This window comes from Formica exsecta, unplaced genomic scaffold (assembly GCF_003651465.1).
Source record: "Formica exsecta isolate Colony F162 unplaced genomic scaffold, ASM365146v1 scaffold15, whole genome shotgun sequence".
In the NCBI taxonomy this organism is placed as follows: Eukaryota; Metazoa; Arthropoda; class Insecta; order Hymenoptera; family Formicidae; genus Formica; species Formica exsecta.
Window position 1 is genome coordinate 1,610,108 of NW_021848825.1, and position 19,395 is coordinate 1,629,502.

Here is a 19,395-nt window from a genome sequence, read left to right on the forward strand (position 1 = left end):
TATTTACAATAATATAATATATTTTTATAATTTGAAGATAATTATTTGTTTTTAATAAAACAATCTTTAGAAAAAGTCGCTGTACCAAGAAAATAGTTGAATTTTTTTGAATGTCTTGTTATACTACGATGATAATTATATAATACATAATATATATAATACATTATATATTATATATTATTTATTCAATAATTATATTACAAAATAAACGCAATAATAACAATAACAGTCTGCGATAAAGTCTTCAAATTAATTAAGTTAGTCACAAATAGCTTAGAGAAAATATTGGCCATTATTTGCTTTTATCACGGATTAATATTAATATAATCGTGTAACGTTAATTAGCAATTTCGTGCGCATAATATATTACGGAAGTATTATAAGACAGAAAGAAAGAGAGAAGAGAGACAACTTTAAAAGAAAATCTTTCTTGCGCTCGCATGTGAATCTTCTCTTCGATCGTCGAGGAATTCAATTCGATTACCGTATGAAACGAGCATACTATAAATAAGGTATTGATATTGCAGTAAAAGAATCGATACTCGGTGTCTTCGCTATTATACATAACTTTAGTCAAAGAAATTTCTATCGTGCCGCTTCGAGCCCATGTCGTATTGTTTTAATCGCGATACCAAGGATGGACAAAAAAGAATATACTGTGCCGCGGCACAGTACGAGTTATTGCATTTCTTCTCGGCGAAAACCATACACGGCCAGTCCTATTCATCCCAAGAGGATCGTGTTATTTTCTTTCGTTTCTTTTTTGTCGAAGCTTCGCGCTTCTTACGAAGGACGTATTTTGCAGGAACGTATCTATAAGCCGTCACTGCTTTGCTTGACAGAAAAGATGAATGAAAAGAAGAGGAAGATTAACATAAAGACTTGTTTTATTATCATTCGAAATGAACATAATTAACACAATTCATCCAAGAACAATGTTTGAATGTTAAATTGTAAAGAAATATAAGCGATAATCGCAGAAATATCGTGAACAACGTAAAATATTGTCATGGAAATTATAAACTTTGTTTCTAGTCATTAGACTTATACTGCAGAATTTTTAATAAGCTAAATTCTCTCGATATGTTGTACAAGAAATATAATTATTAAAAGGCAAATATCTTTTAAAATTTATTGCGAAAACTATAAAAATGATTTAACAATTCCAATAATTTTGCGTTACACTATATCGATACATATAATATTTGCAATCGCTATTACTGCGATAGTACACAAAATTTTATAGAAACTTCTCTCTCTCTTTTCTTTTTGATATCATTATAATTTAAAACTATCGTATTATGCAAATGCAAAATATTTTATATATAATTTTAAATTATACTTTTTAGTTTTGACTATAAAAAGAAAGCGGCAATAACTTTTCAATCAAATGAATTTATTATAAGTGACAGACACACACACAATGCAATATAGATTAGACCATCGACAAACCATTCTTCTATTTTATTTGTAGTACTTGTATATTCAAGTCACGGAAGCTGTACCGAATGCATCTGGGCTCAATGACCACGATCACGTGTAACGCACGAGAAAGCACATACACCTTGGCAGTGACTTGACCGATCGTGAAGTCGTTACATCGATTTCCAAATACAGTTTAATCGACAAAATTGACCGGCAATAAATAAACCGAGTTCAATGAACAGAAGCATCGATGCAGAAACTGCACAGCACGCTGAAGATGGCATGACTAAAGGCATGGGATAAAGGCAACGTAAGCAGACACATCAGTTATTCTGCTTACGAATGATGATCCGTTAATGCCTTCCTGATTCAATTGATGCTTATGTAGATCTATAGAGCTCGTGGAACATTAAAGATTAGCGATTATATGTAGAACGATACGCGGATATTGAAGATAATGTTTACTACCAAAATGATATGAGCGTAAATTTATCGGGATTAGAAGTCATATATATATATATATAAAGATAAGCTCTGGTTTATATATATCCTTTGTATTTATGATTCCAGAGAAAAATGTATGAAATATAAAATATCTATGTTCTTAAGCCATATATATAAAATTATATATAAAATTATATATAAAAACACATGTGTAATTTTATCAAATGAACAACTATTGTTTCTATTTTAAAATTTTTTGCGCACAATCCGATATTAATATATGCAGGTTATAAATTATTACATGCATTCAATATCTTTTCTTTTTATTTTCCATTAGGAAATTAGAAATATATAAAGATGCAAATTTCACATGGTTAATAAAGAGTTAGTGGTCAGTACGATCATTTTCAGTTAATGAACACATCCATCGTGATTTACAACAAGGACAATTGCTGTGTGCGAACATCTTAATTACTCATGGTTAGCCAAGAAATCTCAATGTCGATAGGTAATGACAGGAAAAAATCTGATATCTTCATTTAAAAATATCAAAACGCGGCATATGCTTGGTTTTTCAAACAATACGGACAATTTATACACTTGGTTATTTCTCTGAAATATAATATTATTTAATAAAATACAAGAATTTTTTTTAAACTGACATCTTTCTGCATACATAATTGATAACCAAATTATTTATAATTATACCAACGAATGATATACATATATCAAAGAGAGCATTAAAAAAAATAAAAATGCAATACGCAATAAAAAGTTTATTTAGCGATTTATGATTATTGATGCGCTACATTATTTTTTCATCTTCTCATCTCACAATGCGTGACTCTGTCACGCATATATTATATCGAGAGATTTTCGAAAGTGTTTTTTTACAATCGCTTTCACCCGATCCGTCTCATTGTTCCCATAGTCGTCAGCCCACCTGAAACCTTGTACTCAACCTCATCTCATATTTCAAAGCATGCATGTAATAAAGCAAGTTATCTTGGAGCACAAAAAAGTTACATTATCTGGATAGCACATTTATATACTCGTTAAATTTTATTTAATATATTACACGCTAATATATTATATTATCTTGAAACAGATAAGACAGAATTCGTACTTTTAACGTTTATTCAGCGTCAAAAGATTCTGTAGGGCTACGCCAAGCGTGACTATCGGTTCATGCAGCGCGGAGAAATGGAGAAGGATAGAAGTATAATAGGAATTGAAGAAACAAAATTGTGCAACATACCGAAGCATAGCGTGCTTGTCTGGTCGACAAGAGCGATAAAAGGCCTTGGCGAGCCTTGACCGGTGGACCGTTACTTTACGCCATCCACAGCAGCTTGGACTCCCTATTTTCCTCTTACCAGTACAGTCCGATGTAAGGTCTGCTCATTCATTCTATTTTCTCAGTAAAATCATCATTTATTTATTTTCCATTTTGTCTTAATAATGTATTGATTATATATAAAAATATGGCAATCACGCCGGATTAAATGCGTAACGATAAAAATGTCATGTGTTACAAAGGAAAGAAAAATATTCTACAAAGATTTTATTTCCTTAATGATTAACAAGATTGAGAGCTGTTATTTCCGCAGATCTGAGTATGATATATGTCGATGTAAATTACGAGCTATATTGTGTAATAGTCTTCATTCATATAAAATCACGCTGCTTTATTCTTACTTGTGACTATAATTTTAGGATAAGAGGCAATGATTCAATTGATATTGTATGTTTTAATTAATTTTAATATTAATGATTTTTAAGTATAATTATAGCAATTAAAATTTTTAATATTCCCTTTAATATAATATATAAACTTAACATTTACTATTCACACACATATACTACATATTTTTGGGGGAAATGATTAAATATTGTTTATAGAATCAAATTTTCTATTTGCAATATTGATAAATTTTTTGCACTAATAAATTCTTTTATTTTAGTCTTATATAACGAGATAAAGTTTTGCTCGCGTGTAAACAGACATCTTTGCGAAGAGAATTGAATTAAAATCGGCGCGGTAGAGAGCTACGATACTTACGTATACCCTATATAATAGATTGTACAAAGATTATTGTTGCCCGGTTTGCAAGGCAGCGTGGCAGTGACTCACGTTTCTGTAATATTTAGCATTCCGTTTGTGATATCAAAGCGCTTATAGCGAACTCAATCACTTCCTACATAACTCCTTGATCGCTCTATATTGCGCCAGGCAAACTTATGTTACGTTCAAGACCATAAATAAAATTTATTCATGCATTATAAAATGGACTTCATTGTGTTTTGTCAGCATTTTTATTTTCATCTCGCAATTGATTTCTATGATTATATATTATATATTGAGATATGAGTAATTTCAGAATATTTCAGTATATTTAAGCGCTTGATGTAACAAAATTCAAAGTTTTAATAATGATTTTTCTCTCTTTTTCTCTTAATTTTTATAATCTTTATAAAAATAAAAGTTAATCTATGAAATTTTACAGGTAATAAACCAAATATCGTTGCAAAAAAGACATACGACATATATATATATTGTTGCTAACAAGTTTGAAGCGGAAAGACCATCATATGCGTAGCATATATTGTTTTACAATACGCGACAAATGATTAAAAGGTGTTCAAAAGACATTTGGAAGAATTAAAATGTCTTACAAACATCTTTACGATGACGTGTTATATAATTGTACTGCGATGTTATTAATTAATGATTACAAAACGGGCTCTTTAGTCTTTCAGCATTGCTCCGAAACCATGCTTGATATAACTATGCAAATCATCTCTGGTACGGCCCAAGCGCTCCCTGGTAACACATACATAGTTAGAAACTGGACGCGCCGTTGCATCAAGACACATCCAACGAATCCTTGAACGATTCTGCGCTGAAATCACGAGACGCGCGGAGAAAGGATTAAAAAGGAAACGCTTTTAAATTGCCGGGCGTTACGCTATAACTATCTTGCATAAACGCTCGACATATGGCTGACTAGCATGCAGCCATCGTTCAGCACAACGTTCGCCCATTCACTCGAGAACCGTCATTGACGTTCACTCGCACATCAACCTTTACGACCCGCGTCAACGTCTTCCTCGACCTGTTATCGCGAAGTCGACATCGTTTCATCTATAATTAAAAAATGTTGTGTCTCGTGGCGATGCGTTAATTTACGACCCTTAAACACGATGCTTTATGAGCGGAAAACCGCGTTATTCATCGCGGTGGAACGCTTTCTAGTACGTGTTTTTTTTACAACGTGTTCCTTTATGTTGCTTGACAAAATGAAGAATTTCCAGCAGAATAAACAATAAGCTTTATCGAGCGTGTTCAAGAAATATGAAATATAAATTATAGACAGAGGTCGCGAGGTTCGCATTGTGAACTCTTTGCTGATGGAATTTTAAAAGAATTACATACATATAGAGAGAATTATTAGTCATTATTTAATATTTAAAATAAAGTTGTCACATTAAAATGTTATTTCTGACTCGATTATCTTTCACGAAGATTACTGAAAATTAACATTTTTTTTTTGTATTATATATAATTTTATATTATATATAATACATAACGCATGAAACATATTTTCTTAAATTACGGCTAGAACGGCTAAGTTGTCATTATAATCATAGCTTTGTGAATAATATTATGACAGGTTAATGTTATAGTAAGTGGTAAACTTCTCGCAATATAAGCTATATTATATTGATTATAATAATATGTTAAACTGTATTGTGTGTTAATCCATAATTATATGATTATTAGTTCGACGAGATTTAAAGGATATCCGTCGACCCAGATTATTCATATATAAGTCTCTTTTTTTCTCTCCTACTCAAGATTATTAATATAATTATAAAAAATTATTGCTAATCTCAGATTATAAGACTGATTTTGTTCTCTTTCAACCTGAACAAAACAGATATTATCTTTCTATTAGCAATGGAACATATTCTTTGCATACATTGAATAAGCAGTCACGGAATTATGCAAGATAGTGACCAAATATTTTTTATGCATCGTCAAACTTATCCGGGAACTAATTTTAATAAAAAAAGAAACAGAGTGACGTATAATCTTGCCTACAAAGATGATTCATTCAGCTTTTAGCTAAATACGAATGAAATATCTGACATGCAAATATCTGTCTCATCAAATTCAGCATTTTAGACACCGTCTTTCAACCATAAAAATTTAATATGTATGAGTTTTGAATGCGTCAGTTCGCTCCACCTAAAAATTGTAATACTACTCAATCATAGATTAGCAATATTGTGATAATTCGAGTGATTTTACATGCAATTGGAAATTTCGTCGTATCGTAGCGACCAGTCTTTGATACCGTACAGAGTATTCCTTATCCTTGGAAAAAAATCGGCAAAGGTCGGCAAACAAGCTTCGTGAATTGATTAATGATATGACAATGGCTTCTGCCGATCGCGCACCTACGTCGATGTAATGGCTTTATGTTACCCATGTACGTACATATGATCGTGCGTTTATGCGTGGAGGGATTTGCGGGCGTGTCGTCCTATACGACAATGTATGAAAATCACGGAACATTGTCTCCTACCATGACCTACTGACACACAAATAATGAAATAATCAAATAACGATAACCTTACTCGTCGTTATCGAATATCTTCGTTTAACAGGTGTCTCATCATACATCTAGCTACGAAACTAAAAGTAATCGCTGCAGCTTTCATATTTTCCCTGCTGATACTTTGCATGCATCTATGATATTATATAATAACTAATAAATATTATCGAGAAAATGCAAATCAAGGTTTAATGCAACTCTAAATATTTTCATTGATTTTGTTTACAACAAAGTTTCAAAACGTGTTTCAAGAATGTTGAATTTCGATCGAATCAATTTGAAGAGTGTATAAGATATTGTCATACTTTCATTTTATGTAAGATTTAGAGATTTTTTGTATAATTGTAATATTAATTTAATAATAAAGTTTTTAAAAATTTCTAAAAAAATTCTAAATTTCTATTTTTCAACTTTCTTTGGAATATTTGTTAGATTTCTGATAAGATACGTTTTTTTGAAATATATCTCTTCATTAATCAAGCAATTTTGTAAAAAGAACTGTAAAATGATCGCAATATATTGTAATTATTTATATATGTATATATATACTTATTTAAAATATTGCAACAACGTAAGAAACGTTCTAAATAGATAGTTTTTGACAAAAACAAGATAACAATTAATTATGAATTGCAATTCAACTACATTTTATGCTCAAATTTGTGCCCTGTGTACAACCATTTAATTCTTTTTTAGAAAAAAAAATTATATTCCTTGGAACTTATGAAACTTATGAAACTTATTGGGGTTTAAATGTCCTTAAATAAATAATTTAAATCAAGTTTATCAAAAGAAAGATATCTTAATTTCTTAATTTTAACTACATTTTATGTATTTTTATTCTGCAAAAACGTTTAAAAGGTTTATTGTTGGCATTTAATAAGAAACACATTAGTTATCTTCACGTAATAGACCAGTTAAGTTGTTCAACGAATATCAACGTAACAAGCGTTTGTTGTATGCTAAACAAACAGTTTAATCGGCGACTAAAAGCGCACAATTGTGTTTTATGTAAGTATGTTTATGTCAATTTTATGGTTACATTCGCAAAATTGCAATCTCCGATAGTGCGATCATACACGTTGATTAGTATGTATTGCGCGACAAAAAAATATGTTTAACAGGCGGTACCGCAGCTTCCCGCAATTATTGATGAGCGGGAGAGTCTCTATCGAAAGGAAATAATCTTGTTTACGCCATTCCGGTGGTTGGAATACAATTACTAAGATCGCATCAGAAAAATTATTTTGATCTAAGCCGTTAACGCAATTTATCATTTACTTTGCGCGCCGTCTCAATTACTCTCTCGAGATTTTCGCGCTCTTCCTTTTTGATCCTTGTTGTATCAGCTGCGAATGAATTTATCGTGCACAATAATCGCTCGGTACCGTTACGGTCTTGTGAGCACACGAAATTAGTTGCTCTGTGAATGTGGCGGATGTCCGGTACAGCTTTTCATATCTTTCTTTCTTTAGAGAGGCGCGATATTGATTAGCGCTTTTTTTGTTTTATGTTCCAAGTGAATACCGAGATACATATTTTGTAAATTAACAGATTGACATATGTAAAGCGTAGCATATATAATACATGTCGTACGTTGCGCAATGAAAAACTGAATATTTTATTTTCCGAGAATAAATGCCTGTGCAAAAAGTATAGTTTTATGATATAATATTAAAACTTATTACATACGCACGCATATAATCCATGTGACACTAACAATAAGTCTAATCGTAAATCAGGATGTTAATAAATTCCAATAAATAAATGTTCATTTATAGTAGCATAAAGCAATGGCACAGTTCATAGCTCTATTACCGAACAATGGTTGACATATCTACTTTAGAACTTTTATAAGCTACTTTTCACGTTGACCTCGTTCGCATTGCACCCGTCGAATGCGTAGAAATTCGTTTTGTATTTAAAGTCACTCTCTCTCTATGGATGCCAGTGTTCTTATTTTGTTGAAATATTTCTTTCTAATTTAATTTGTGAATATTTTTTTATATATTTAGAGTTTTATATTTAAGTATTATTATATTATATATTTAGAGGAAAAAGAGCAAAATTATTAAATAAAAATTGCTTGCAATCTTATCCCTTATATTATTATGACCGGCTGACCAATATTTGATTTTATCATAAAAAATTTACGGTAAATTTATGTTCGGGAAACATTGCAAACAGCGTATCTTCGAAACTCGTAAAATCGATTTAGCCATGACATACTTGTCGCTAATTCTCCAGCCGGTTCCGAAGCGCACATGCCGTTTACGATTTTATAGAATGATCTAACTCTGTTATTGATTACACGTTCATATTGATTATGTTATTGCGAAGTGACAACTCGTTGAAAGGGAAATGCAAAATAATTTGTCTCCATGTATTTCTTCTCTTTTCCCCTTTCAAATAAAACCTATTTTGCATGCATCTGTCACGCAAAATGATATATCGCCGTTTTATTAATATCCGTGATACTTCGAAATTAGCCAGTAAATCAACGGAGTACGTCTCAAGCGTGCGAGGAATCGTACGTGTTGTGTGCAAAAACGCTTTATGATCATGACTAATACTTATGTTAGAGTCAAGGAAGTGCCGATACTTCCCACGTTTAACAAGTAAAAGTGAGGATGCTCGAAAAGAGAAAAGAGAACATCTGGTGGCCGATACTTCCAAGTTCGTTCGCACAATGAGGAAGTTTGAACGATGCCCGAGAATGAACGACTAGTTTTGTCTATTTATACGGCACGAGAATAATGAATTTTTATATAGTCACTATATCGTGATTTATAGGCAAAGTGTATTACGGATATTTACCGCTAATAATTCCTTCTTGGCTTATAATATGAAGCGCTTGGATGAATACATAATTCTTAGTCAGCACAACAATTGCCCTATACTATTTTTTCTTTGAAAGCATTTGCGTAATACGGAGTTTATTGTAACTTAAAAAGTATACTAAAAAATATAATTTTCTTTATAAAATATAATGAATCATTATCCTCTACATTATACAATTTTATCTCTGCAAATTACTATTTATATAAATAACACATACATGATTAACTTTTATATTTAAAGAATGGAAGATGTATGTGTGTGTCTGCGTTCATACAAACTGAAAAATGAGATTCTAACAATCTAGCACATGAAAAAGTATATATACATTTGTTCACGCAATCAATTATTTAAATTAACTTTTTAATTTTTTGTTACAGATGGCGTGGCTCCGTTTACAAGCTAATCTGGCGGGAACTACTGGCGTATCTGTTCTTCTACTACCTCATCAATTTTACATATCGATATGTGCTCAATGACCACCAGCGGATGTGAGTAAATTTGCATATCCCTGAAATTAAATAATTAATAATTATAATTTAATAAAGAATTAAATAATTATCGTAAATTTCATTCTTTGCGAAGGCACAAAAAGAGTTGGAATTTCAAGTAGAAAAAGGTACATTTCGTAATAAAATGCTTATATTAGAGAAATAATGCATGTAATTGAAATAAATTTTCTCATTTTGTATGATAATTATTCCCGGACATAATTTTAATTTCGCAAACATACAATCGTCTCAGAAGATAATACCAGACTTAAACTCAAGGCGATGCGCGACCGAAAACAAATATATATACACACGCACACACACATACATATATAAAATTGGAACACAGGCAATCTTTATCTCTTGATCGTGCAAGGTGAACAGCAATAATTTTGCATTTTCCGTTATTTACCAATTCATTGGTCGCGTTTTTATCATGGATAACGCTAAATTCAGTGGCGTTATCCGTGATCGGCCAGCTATGGTGCGTAGTTGTATTTGCTATAACCGAATTTTATGGACGTAGATAAACCTGTACAATAATAACCTTGGCCCGTCGGCAAATCTGAAGGTTCCGGCACTTTGATCACGGTCGCGTTTCATCGACTAACGTTCAAGAATTTACAATATCCTCTTTTTATTTAGTATTCATTATTGTATTTTTTACCATGCAATAACCTTTCTTTCATTTACCTTCATGATGCTCGATCAATTTCTTATCGATTGTAGAACCGAAGAATTAAGCAACGAAGGTTCATTGTACATTTAAATAAATAAAATACAAGCTATAATTATAAAAAAATTATTACCTGATATTATATTCTGGCAATATTAAAAATATGCAATTAAAATGTATATTTGAATAATATATATAAATATATAATTAATTTGATACCTTTTTTATACTTATGGAATTGTGATACTTGCATATAAATAACATCGTTCTTATATATAATAAATTAATTTTGATTATACAGAGTATTCGGAAAGTAGTTATACACTTTTATCACTAACTGTATTTAATTAATAACATAAGAGCGTAAAATCTTGAAGCTGCTATCAGAGATTTTATCAAAGGCATATCATCAGAAGAATTGAAGAAAGTTTTGGATAACAAGATTAGACCAGTTATGGCTTATTTCTTTTGCATGCTCGTGGAGGCACTTCCAACATCTTTTGTAAAGAAAGACTAATTTGCTAATAATGTTTGATAAATGTTTTTTTTTTAAATATTTGGAATAGATGTAAAGTTACTTTCCAAATATCCTGTATTATTTATTATCAATTTTTGAAAGGGCTCTTTTGATGCGTCCTGTATGAGAGACATCATGATATATCATGGAACGTGTTCGAGAAGCGTTCGTGCCCGGTATTAAAAAAAGCATAAAAACGTAACCTGTTATTTATGTGAAGCTAAAAAAGAGAGATAAAGAGCTCAAGAATGTAAAAAGATTTCTCCTTTAAATCATTTCGTGTCCATGCTAAATTTAGACCTGTAGGGATGGTCCAACATGCCTAAAAGGATGAGCGATCCAGGATTATTGAATAGGATTGCACGCGGTGGTTTGCGAGATTAATCGTCCTTCGTTAAGACTCTGAAATTCTTTTCACACTCAGATTTATCAAGAGTTACTATCGTCTCACATAGTTGTAAAAAATTTTTATCACTTTCTGTTATTATCTTCTTTTTCAGATAAATGTTAAATGTCCTTGCTGTTTCACACACATGTTATCTTAAAAAATATTTTTAGAATAATTAAAATATTTTCACTACCACATTATTTTTGGATGTCTTGTATTCTGGGGAAAGTATTTATACCGCTGCGTTTCAAATAACTACCTATAGTTACCACAATATCAGTTTCTCGTGGCCATGATATTGTACGTTCAGGTAACGGTAAGTCAATATTACCTCAAGAGTGCGAATGCGGTACCAGTTATACTCGCGGAAATTCCAACATAAACCTACTTACCGGAAGATCCTGGAATCGTGCGTTAATCGCTCAGAATTGATGTGTGAAGTCGTAAAGATGAGTATGGCTACTTATACGTGGTGATTACTTTTCTTTAAAACGATCCATTGCAAGGCAATAACCGACATTGATGAACAAAGCATGAAAGAGTGGAGAATCAGACTCTTCTCGAATGCTTTCGATAAAGCATGTATGCGGTTTCGCTTGCAATCATTTACAAAGATAAAAAAAAAATTTCTATTTAATATTGATTTGCATTTAATACTAATATTAATCAAAGTATAAGCGCGATAGTAATATCACGGTAAATGACAGTATCACCTTAACCTTGCTCTACTTATGCAAGTTCATATAGAAAATTCGATTTTACATGTAATAGACTTTAGCGATATTTGAATACGTGCGAATATTTTGATAGAGAGAAAGAGGGATAAAAAATAATTTAACTTTCTGCTATCTCTCGCAGAATATTTTTTAATTTATAATTTTTTAATTTTTTTCTTCTTTAATCTACATCATATTTTTTAATTATATAATAGATATAAACTTAGACTGTTTAAGTAATATAATTAAAAATGCACAAAATTTTATTTGCATTTTTATTAAAATAAAAAAATATATGTAGAATAAAGACGAGTAATTTTGCGCGTGTGCATGTGTATGAGAAAGATTGTATTTAAAAAATATTCTTTTTCTTTCTTTGCAGAATTTTCGAAAAGATCCGCTATTATTTCGGCAACTCCAGCGAATCCATACCCATGTCATTCGTCTTGGGATTTTATGTGAGCCTTGTTGTAAAAAGGTGGTGGGAGCAATACAAGCTCTTGCCCTGGCCAGACAATCTGGCCCTCTTCATCAGCGCGGCTATTCCTGGAAATGTAAGTAGAATCGGCCCATCGAGAAGAGATTTCTTTTGTTGCTTTCCATTATGATTAAAAATACAGTGGCAACGGAGCGTTCTTCTTGGAAGGATAAACGTTGTTCTCATTCGCGAATTGTTGCGATAAAACGGGACCCCATTAGATAAAAATCTAAAGAAATTTTAAGCGAAGCCTGTCTAACGAAATAATGCTTGCTTTCTTTGAATGGGAAGACTCACAGTAGCGTTAATAGATGTAGCCTTGATAGTCGCTCGCGTTGCGCTCGGTCTTATTACGCTAATGAATTGCCGTGACACGTTTTGGTGTCGTTAACCTAAGTAAGTGCTAATCTAGTCGCATTACGCCCAGAAGCGAAAAAATGTGCTGGACGATGATCCTATAATTAACGGCTGATGGCGGATTCATCTTTTCATTCTTTTGCGTAACTAATATATAAACATAAGAAACGAAAAGCTCCTAATACATGATGTATTATTTGTCAGAACCTTGACATAAATTTTGCTCCATTTGTATGCATAATTAATCTGATTGTGATAACTAGAGTCATTTAGTGATAAAACTTAGTTATTTTTAAAACAAAATGCAGTCACTTGCACAATTTTAATATAATTGAAGCTATGATATAGCTAAAAAATATATCTTTTTAAAGTTTTTAATTTTTTAAATCGTTTTTCTTGTACAAACGCGCGATATTTAATCACTTATATTTAATAAATTTTCCGAGAAAATATTGTTTAATTATTTTTTCAAATTCTTTGACAATGGATTCTATGGAGAGTGAGAGAGCTTCAATTTGGACAGCGGAGCGCATTCGATGCAAGCTTTCAGCTCTGGTCAATGACTCTGTATTAGAGTGAAAGTGCAACGTATCATGACGAAAAAGAACCTACGGTGAACCTACGCGTCGAGTTCATTTCGCACATACACACATGCATACGAACATTCTTTTTTACTGATTTATTATATATTTCATCGGTAATCTGAATTTAGTAAAATATATGTAGCGTGTCCATTGATTAAGCATTGAGTGTTAAACTTACACTTTACATAGTTAACCATGTAACCCTCAATTACTACCGCTGTTACACTAATGGAGTAAGAGTCAATCAATCGCCGCTAAACTATTTAATCGTTCCATTATGTAACTTACCCTCTTCACCTTCCTCGTTTAGATCAATATTAATTTCAGATATTAAACTGAACTGATGCATTTACAGAATGCAACGATTCTCGAGAAAGTATCGAGAAAAAGCGGTTTGATTGCACGATGTTCTGCCACATAAGCTATTTTTATTGAAATATTCTTGTAGATCTTTATAAGCTAGCCAGAGAAGCTGTCGCATTACGTTGCAGAACACGATGAAATGTTAAAATATTTTTACAGACATGGTTTCCTGATATTTATTATTATATACATTACAACGTGGGGGAAAGATACAAGCACTTGTACTACCGCATAAATTTTGCTGCATTCCGTTTGTCACCTTTTGACCATTATTTTATCTTGTGCGAGAAGCATTATCATGTTTATGTACTTCTTTAGTTGATGATTTACGGATTATTTGCGATCTCTAGATTTGCAACGTGGTAATACTTTTGGTCAATAAATTTATATAAAGAGAGATTGACAAGAATATCTAATTTATATTATTTATAAATAGAGCGCTTTATATATATATAATATATAACTGTTAGAGAAAAACAGATACATTTACATCGCTAATATAAAGTTAAAATAAAAGAATAATCTCTCGTATTATGATTTAAAACGACTTCTGATAAAAACTGAAAGACTAAAACTGCGTGACGTATAATGATATCTCAAGTAATTAATTAGATGATTTTACGAATCTTCGATTCGAAATGCAATATAAGGTGCGTACTATTGCATATGCGCGGTGCATCTCTAGGAACGAGAAGCTCCGATGGAATTTTTGCACGTAGGTAGGGGACAAGGTCCTTTAGCCACGGAACAAACTCACAGTTATACGTACACCCGTGGTCATGTAATCGCGTAATACAGTGTTAGATTTGTGAATGAGCGGTACCGCAACGGTCAACACGAGCTGTGCCTTTCATTGAAATCTAATTGGGATGCGAACCCCGAGACGAGACGAGTCGATGTTCGGATCATTTCCAAGTTGCCGAGTCGGGCATTTTTACACGTGCGACGGTAAATCGCAGAATTCTGAGGTAGGGAGCTACTCATCTTCCGTACATGCAAATGAAAGATGACGAAAAGGCTATTGAGGAGATAACATAGCATCCGAAAGTCGGATGACGATCCAACTCAGAAAGGCCAGAAATGTGAAAAGAGAGAGGAATTTGATCTTTAGAGTTAAACGTTGTTACCATTTCAAAACATTTTTTAACGTGATTGTAATTGTAATTAATAATGCTTGGCGCAATCTTTTATGAGAGCTCTACGTGCCTGAGAAGGTTTATAGCTAATCATCGCCATAAATAAAGAATGCGAGGAACGTCTGAGATGGTCAATTAATTTGTTATTATGAAGTATAGACTCGGCACGCGTATCTCGTTTATCGGAAAGAAAAAGACACTTTATAGTGACATAAAGACAGCCCGATGTCGTTTATAGTTAATTTATATCTTAGCATCAACTCTAACTTTCCAAGTAATATCAATGTAATGTGTAAAATAATTAGCCATAGCGTTATGATTTACATTTATTTTTTAACGCATATTAAGCATATAATTAATTTTATACGCATATAATTATGATTTCTTAACAATAATTTTATATTTTATGTATATAAAGTTTTGTAGAAGATCTACAGAATATCTCGATTATGCAATTATCCAACAAACGAATCGGATACGAAACCGGCTTTTTATTCTTTTTTTTATTATCTTGCAATTACAGTTTGAACATACGGAAGATCTTTATGTCGATATCGTCGTTCATTTCCGATCAATTTGACATTCTGCCAAGCGATTGCGACGGTGGATTATAAAACGTGTGGTCGGTTACAAAAGTGCACAACAATGTCCAAGAAAAGAAGGAAAAATGGCCGGCAGGCGCCACCAGGTTTTCTGTGATTAATACTAGAACAGTTTAAAACGGCGGTGCATGCAGCAAGCGCGGCTGCGGGGGCGGGAGCGCTCGTAATGTCGGGCCAAGAAAACAAGGGGAAAGTATGTACGAGACATGGAAACGTGTCTGGCATTCGTTCGGAAATAAATTTTGAAATCAACGCCATTCTTGCCGATACCGATTTGTTGCAAATTCACGACGTTTTTATAGAAGTAATTTTTACATATGACACACTGGAACTTCTTTCTTATATAATTTAATTTTACGAATTTAAAAGAGAACATGGTCAACTTAAAAATTATTTTTAGTAGTTTTACTCTTCAATTAAACTAATAAACGTAAAGAGATCAATATATTTTACAAAATTTTTTGAAATACGAACTTATAACTTTTGGAATACATTATTTTATTATTATCTATGTATTAAATAATTTGTTTAGCTAGAAGCATTTTTCATTGCTTCAATTACATATACATATATAATGTTAGAAGATATACAAACACAATATTTAGTAGTCAATTAAAAATCTATATTATAAGCGAAAACATTATTACACAAATTAAATTTAATAAGAAAATAAATATATTAAAGACTTATCTCATGTTTATCAACGAGATATGTAAAGTATAATTAACGGTTATTTGTTTGTCTGTTTTTAGGATGAGCGGGGGCGGCTAATGAGACGCAACATCGTGAGGTATGCTGTGCTCGCATACGTCATTACACTGCAAAGAATTTCGCTTCGAGTTAAGAGGCGTTTCCCGACGCTTCAGCATATGGTGGATGTAGGTCAGTAAATTATATTTTCGGAATATATGTTTAAGAGCAATATTAGCATGCAAATTATGCGATACATATACTCTTTAAAAATTCTCGCTTTCTAATATTAACCATAGTGTAATATTTATAATGAAAGCATAGAGAAGAGATGTATTTCGCAAAATATTTTCGAGAGCTACTACCGCTCCTTTTATTATCATAGATGATCTATTAAAAACATGGATCAAATTGACGAATTTCTCATTACACAATTACGATTCTTCACTATCATTCAGCAGTCAGTAATACAATCAATAATTACAATGCTGATAATAGTACAGTCGTTTGAATTTTTATAATTCGTTAGTTGTTTAGCTATTCTTGCCACTGATGAATGCAACGGATGAAGATAATGTGGCACCTGCATTGAGCAGAGGTCGCTTTCTTCTTTGTGCCGAAGCTCATGGCTTTCTTATCACATTACATGTCGCCGTTCCATTAGTCGGCGTGTATCGGCAGACAAAGCCGTTCACCACGTCATCCATAAACATATAATATAATGTTGCTTCGCCGCGTGCGCCATGACGGCGCAAGGACAGCCTGGTAGTTCTGTCTTTTTCGCCATTCTTCGAATGCAATCGTTGGCAATCGCAAGCGATATCACGGTCATTAAAAGTCCAATAAGTGTGACTGTGCTTCTGTTATGCTTGCGCCAGACTATGCGCGTCTTTGCGATTCGTTTATAATTCGTGAATAGCGTAGGTGAAAGATACGTCAAATTCGATCTCAATCATATTTTTTAATACTATTCACGAATCGCGAGTACGCGCATAATTTGACGTTTAACTGCAAAATAATAATCTGCAGCGGAACAAAATTATGTGTTTTAGCAGTTAACGCATTAAACGGTACTTAATGACAGATGTTGAATAAAACGCGCACAATTTATCAAGCGATTCTTTCAAGTTATCAATTTTTATTACCCGGAGATTTATTTTCTGGATTGTCACATTATCTGGATTGTTACGTTTCTGCAATATCTATCGTCTTTTTTAAAGAAGCCTGCATGTCGAGATGTTTAGCTTTTTTTACCATCTAGTTGCGGCAGCGGATGTTGCTCCGTTCCAGAAATAGCTCGCGTTTTTCCCATGAGAATCCTGTAAATGTTCCATGAACATGAGAATACCGTCCATCTCTCGAGCAGGGAATAAATAGTGGAATCTACGATAAGAACCCCTATTCTTTCGTAGAAATGACTGACTTTATGGCGATGCCGCTAAAGAAATGTACGACGCGTTTACGGGGCAAAGAAGCTCGCTCTCAGGAGGCGAACAGGATCTAACTAGAAAACAAGATCGTTCCGACAGTATGCTCTGTGATAGTTCCATTACTGCATGCGTGAAAAATACATTGTGTTTTTCCATAAATAGAATAATGCTATTTTATTTTATTGGAAATAATCGTTAATATATATATATATAAAGAAATATTGGTTATATAAACAATGAAACTAAAGCTATAAAAGAAATGCCAAGAATTCTTACGGCACGTCCATTACAGATATAACAATTCACACGTTGTGCAAGCAAAACATTATTTGTATGCATCCGGGGAAGGAATGAGGAAGTATATGCTAAGCGTAAGGCATATTATAAATTTTATATCAGCTTTGATATCAGCAAAAAAGATGAAAAAACACATTTTCTGAATTTTAACATTAAATTGATATTTAAGTTATTAAATATAACATATATATGTGCGTATATTATTTTTGTGATTTAACATATTAAATTAATAAAAGTAATTAAAATATAAGAAAATAATAAATGCAATTGTACACTTTTTTTTTCAGATTTTCCAATATATATTCTAATATATGCAAAATATATTTAATAAACAGATAATTAAAAAATTAGAATTTTTAATATAAATACGCAAAAGTAATAAATTTGTCAAATAGATGTAATGTAGAAAAGAAACGCGATATTATAAGAATATTTTCTCTTTAAAATGCAGTTTTACGATAATATTTCTAAATATGAAAGGAGAAATTATAAACCAGAAAATTGCGCAAAGATGATGCAAAAAGTTATATACATATTAAATCAAGCAAACAAGATATTTCCGGTAGAGAAAATGTTACATCGTGAAAGTAAATATCGCATTTAAGCTTAAAATAGAATGACACGCATATGAAAATATAGTGCATAAATGACAAGGAATAAATTCCTTATCAATTTTGTTTACTTTTCTACATCTTTAATCAAGATATATACAAAGTTGCGCAATGAATGATGTAGAGCATTTAGTATGACAAAAACGCGAATAATAAATTTCGCAAAACTGACCGCGCTCAACAAATATCTTTCTAAAGAAAATATGTTGACGCAAAATATTGCAACGGATGTCATTCAAAATGATTTCATGCATGCGTGTGCACGGTGCATTATGGATGCTCGGTGACATCAATGAAATATTGTAAAGGACACGAAATAAATATGTCGCTATGACTCGGTACATGTTTGTTCAAGAAGCATATGAACTAAAAGAGTCCACAATTTTAACAAAAAAAAATATATATATAAACTTATAATTTTTATCTCTCTCACATTTTTAATAATTTTTGCTAAACAAATTAAATAATTGTGAAAAAAACTAACTTTAAAACGCGGTAGCTACAGATATTTTATCCACGAATTTAAAATATTTATATTGAACATGTTAAACAAACATTTTGCAATTGGATTTGAAATTCAGCACCGAAGTTTTTCGCGAGAACAGAAAATCACCTTGTCGTTTGCCTGCAATCGAGAACGATCGCGAGATTATAACGACGAGAAGAAATCTCGAAACGTCTCTTGAAAGTAGACAAAATTATCCGCGTGTACCAATTCCCCGGGGAATTA

General features: G+C 32.1%; 1 protein-coding gene across 1 annotated transcript in view; it reads left to right on the forward strand.

The window, feature by feature from the left end:
* LOC115232807 (bestrophin homolog 15) overlaps positions 1 to 19,395 on the forward strand; it is a 64,340-nt gene that overhangs the window by 11,783 nt on the left and 33,162 nt on the right. The window contains exons 2-4 of the mRNA XM_029802911.1: positions 9,710 to 9,820; positions 12,500 to 12,671; positions 16,390 to 16,519. Coding sequence (XP_029658771.1) covers positions 9,710 to 9,820; positions 12,500 to 12,671; positions 16,390 to 16,519 — 413 coding nt within the window. The remainder of the gene's footprint in view (positions 1 to 9,709; positions 9,821 to 12,499; positions 12,672 to 16,389; positions 16,520 to 19,395) is intronic.